Here is a 3,916-nt window from a genome sequence, read left to right on the forward strand (position 1 = left end):
TTTTTATTTCTCAGTGTACTAATTTCTTTACATTTGTAAAATGTTACCAAGTTGCTCATGATCTTTTTTCTCAGTTTTTTTGGGGAAAAAAAAGTTTTATCGGTTTAAATAGCAACACAAGAAATGTGATGTAGCTCTGGATTTCAAAGAATTAGAAAAATCAAATAAAACCTAACTGACCTGTCACACAGTCCGCAAGTGGACGAAGAGCCAAAACGCTTTGAAAAATTAAAAGATGCATTTTAAGAAATACCGGTGTGATCGAGGCCGGAGTCTGCGCTCCAAAAATGAGTCCAGCTCTATACATAGAGTGACCTAGTTTCTTGTTAACATACATACATTTCCTCTCATGTCTTGGAGGTGAAGATAAGTGGTGACCAGCACGTCGTCTCGCCAGATAAAACCATTGTCGACTGGTTTTTATCAGGCTGGAGCGCTGAAGGTCACATCTGCCGAACACCTTCTGTCCTGCACAGCGTTCAAATGTTTTGACTCAATCTGTGTCAAGGACTTTTCGACGCACATTTTGTTGTGATTGTATATTATCTATGACCAACTTGACTACATTTACATTGTTTCTGTTTACTGGTAATATAACACGCCTGTATGACCTGTATATTGCTCGCGACATAATGAAGCGTCAAGGCCTCTCAGGTCGTCTGTTTTCTGTCTTCGAACTCAAAACCAACCATGATTAAACTTTTAATGGACATAGATTATTTGATTGAAAAAGAAATTGTTTTACAAGTTTTCTTCTCATCACTCAATAAATCAAAAAATGCCATCGTCAGCCAATAAATATCAATTTTCGCCTTGTTTTATAGGAATAAAATGTTCTATAAATCTGGCTATGAATGACGTATGAACAAACGCTTCAGTAAAAACCTTCACAGTATAGACAGGAATAAAACTTAAAAATCTGGTGTATATAGGTGCCACTGAAGTTAAGATTTTTGGCTCAGAGTTTAAGAAAAAAATTATTTCATACATGTTTAGACAAAAAGTAAAATACTACAGGTGACTAGAGTAAAAAACTAATAAGTATATCACTACTAATATTTCCCAGTTTATTACTGATTATTGAGACAATTATATTTTACACTAAATGTTTTATTTTCATCATTTTATTAATCTGAAAAATACTGGTAGCAGCCAGTAAATATCCATTTTCACCTTTGTATAAAGAATAAAATCTAAAAATCTGTCTATGAATTATATAATTAAAAACCTCTCTGTTAAAATCTCCAGAATATAGGTAGGAATAATGGTTTAAAATTTGGTGTTTGTAAGTGTTGCTGAAGTTGAGATTTTTAGCTCAGAGCATGAGAAAAAATAATTCATAATTTTTAGATTAAAAAACAAAACAAAAAACAAAACAAAACCAAGAGACTACAGGTGAACAGGGTAAAGATTTTAACCCATAAATATCAACATTAATCTTCCTCAGCTGATTATTGACATTAATACAATTATTTTTTATATTGTAGTTTTTGTCTTTATCTTTCCATAAATGAGAAAATTCTGTCAACACCCAATAAATATCAATTTTTGCCTTGTTTTTAGGAATAAAATGTTCCATAATTTAGGCTATGAATGATATATGAACAAACCCCTCTGTAAAAAGAGTATAGACAGCAATAAAACTCTGGGTTTTTTAACAAGCACTATATCGTAACATTAAAATGTTGTCAGGAACATATTTTAGTGCACTGTTTGGTTGTAATACAAGAGTCTGAACAGGAAGCAGGCGCCATACTGTTTCCTGTATTGAGAATAATTGAGGCTGAAAATACGGAAATCAAACTGTAAAAATAATCAACGCTGACCAAACGTAAATCAAGATTCTGCTACTGTGTTGCTTATTTCTTTTCAAAAATATTTTCAGAAGCATTTTAGTGTTAAGTTTAGCTGTAATGTAAGATTGTTTTTGAACAGCAGCTGCCATATTGTTTTCTTAAGAATTTGCATTATGTCGCCCACCTGCAGGAGCATTATTGGTGAGGTGCAGCGCAGTGCATTCTGGTAGTTGTAGGTTTTCTACCTCTAAAGCAAAGCATATGTAACAGTCTCTTTTCTGTGTTTTCTCAGGTCATCTATCATCAGTTTTAAAAGTATTTGCTACTTTCTACAGCAGAGACAGCCTAGTTTTACAGCAGTGAAACACTTCTTTAATGACTGTTTTAAATTGTATTTAAATGTCTTTTTAATAATGTGTTTGTTTTGCTTCTGTATGTGAGGCACTTTGAGCTGGTGCTGTTGCTGAAATGTCTTATATAAATGAACGTGCCTTGCCTAACAAGTTGAGAATTTTCATTGAAAATCCTTTATCTGTAATACGGACTGACTGCATCACACATCATTAAAAGGTGAAAGTCAATAGTTAATTAACCAGTTTTGGTAGATGTCAAATAAATCCTTGCTCTCTCTTTTTAAAATATTCTTATTTCACCATGATCTGTGTGTTTGATCTGTGTGTTGAGCAGTGCCTTTATTTCCCTGCAGTGATTGACGTTTTTTTGGCCGTATATCTTCCTGTAGTGTTGTATAACCTTAGGCAAACTTTACCCCAAATTTTTAATGGACTTTTTTTTTTTTGAAGGTGCTGACTGGGCACAGAGGCAAAGACATCACTTTAACGTCTCTTTTAGTATCTGTCAGGGTGTGTCAACGAGTTGGAAACCTGCGTCGACAAACATTCCTCCGCCGCCGGCGTCACGTCACTAAATCGGAGCATATAATGAGAAATTCTCCTCGTTGCTTTCCCAGAGTTTTACAGACGACCGAGAGCGAATCCATGGCTACCAGCTTTATATTCGTAAACAGACCTCATGTGAGCACCGGAAAATGTACATTTTGTGTTGCACAGCTTCAGACGGTCCCTAAGGGGAAATGGTAGAGACACCTTGTCCACCTTGGGACAATAGGGAACCAGACTGTGTCACGTCATGGCACACAACTATTCTTATTGCTCCAGGATGCAGCAGGGAGGGGGAACGAGGCTGCTGAGTCAGGCCAGACAGGTAGTCCCTGAGTTATTCTGTGTCATGTCACTCGCCACGATTTTTAGCGCTCTGCAGAGACCTTCGGTCTGCTGCATGCTCCGGCCGACCGGTGTCCCTGCAGCGAGCTGGCACCGACTTCTGACGAGCTACCCCTCTGTGTTGATACGATCATAAACACTGATTAAGACTCTTATCGAAAGCACAACAAAAGAGTTGGGAAATAGCTTGTTACGTTGATGCCAGGAACAATAAATGCTGGGCTGCCATACAGGAAGCTGACCTCCGTGGAGGTTCAGGAGAAGGTATGACTGAAATTTAAAGAAATTGTTTGACGTTTTGGAAACAAATACCGTTGAGGAAAGTTTTAATAGGGTTTTATGTTCTGGAAATGTTTTTGTCCTTTGTCACTGATACTCAATTTACGCGGACCAAATCTGGTCCCTGATAGGGTGCCGGACGGCCCCAAAATATTTTCCAATTCACAATTTCAAAAAAAAAAAAAAGGGACTCATAGTGGGGTTTTTTGTACTTTAAGTATACATACAGTGCAAGAGTACATCAAACTGCATCAAAATAGAGCTTGTTTATCAAAAAAAGTGGACCCCCAACAGTCCTAGAAATGTCATAAAATCCTAGAAAAATCCTAAAATCCTAGAAATACCATAAAATCTGAGAAACCTCCTTAAATCTGACAAAAATCCTTAAATACGACAAATGTTCTAAAATCCTAAAGATGTCTGGAAAGCCTAAAAAATGTCCTCAAGTCCTAGAAACATCCTAATATCTGAGAAACACCCTAAAATCCCAACAAGATCATAAAATACTAGAAAAGTCCTAAAGTCAGACAAAGATTCTAAAATCCTGAAAATATCCTGAAATCCTGGAAAATTTATACTATAACGAGTATATATGTA

At 36.2% G+C, this 3,916-nt stretch overlaps 1 protein-coding gene across 1 annotated transcript in view; it reads left to right on the forward strand.

Annotated features, from left to right (window-relative positions):
• hpda (4-hydroxyphenylpyruvate dioxygenase a) overlaps positions 1 to 3,144 on the forward strand; it is a 12,655-nt gene extending 9,511 nt beyond the window's left edge. Inside the window, exons 12-13 of the mRNA XM_042499508.1 lie at positions 2,767 to 2,830; positions 3,068 to 3,144. Coding sequence (XP_042355442.1) covers positions 2,767 to 2,830; positions 3,068 to 3,144 — 141 coding nt within the window. The remainder of the gene's footprint in view (positions 1 to 2,766; positions 2,831 to 3,067) is intronic.
• Positions 3,145 to 3,916: the final 772 nt, after the last annotated feature.

The sequence above is a fragment of the Plectropomus leopardus genome, chromosome 13, assembly GCF_008729295.1.
Source record: "Plectropomus leopardus isolate mb chromosome 13, YSFRI_Pleo_2.0, whole genome shotgun sequence".
NCBI lineage: Eukaryota > Metazoa > Chordata > Actinopteri > Perciformes > Serranidae > Plectropomus > Plectropomus leopardus.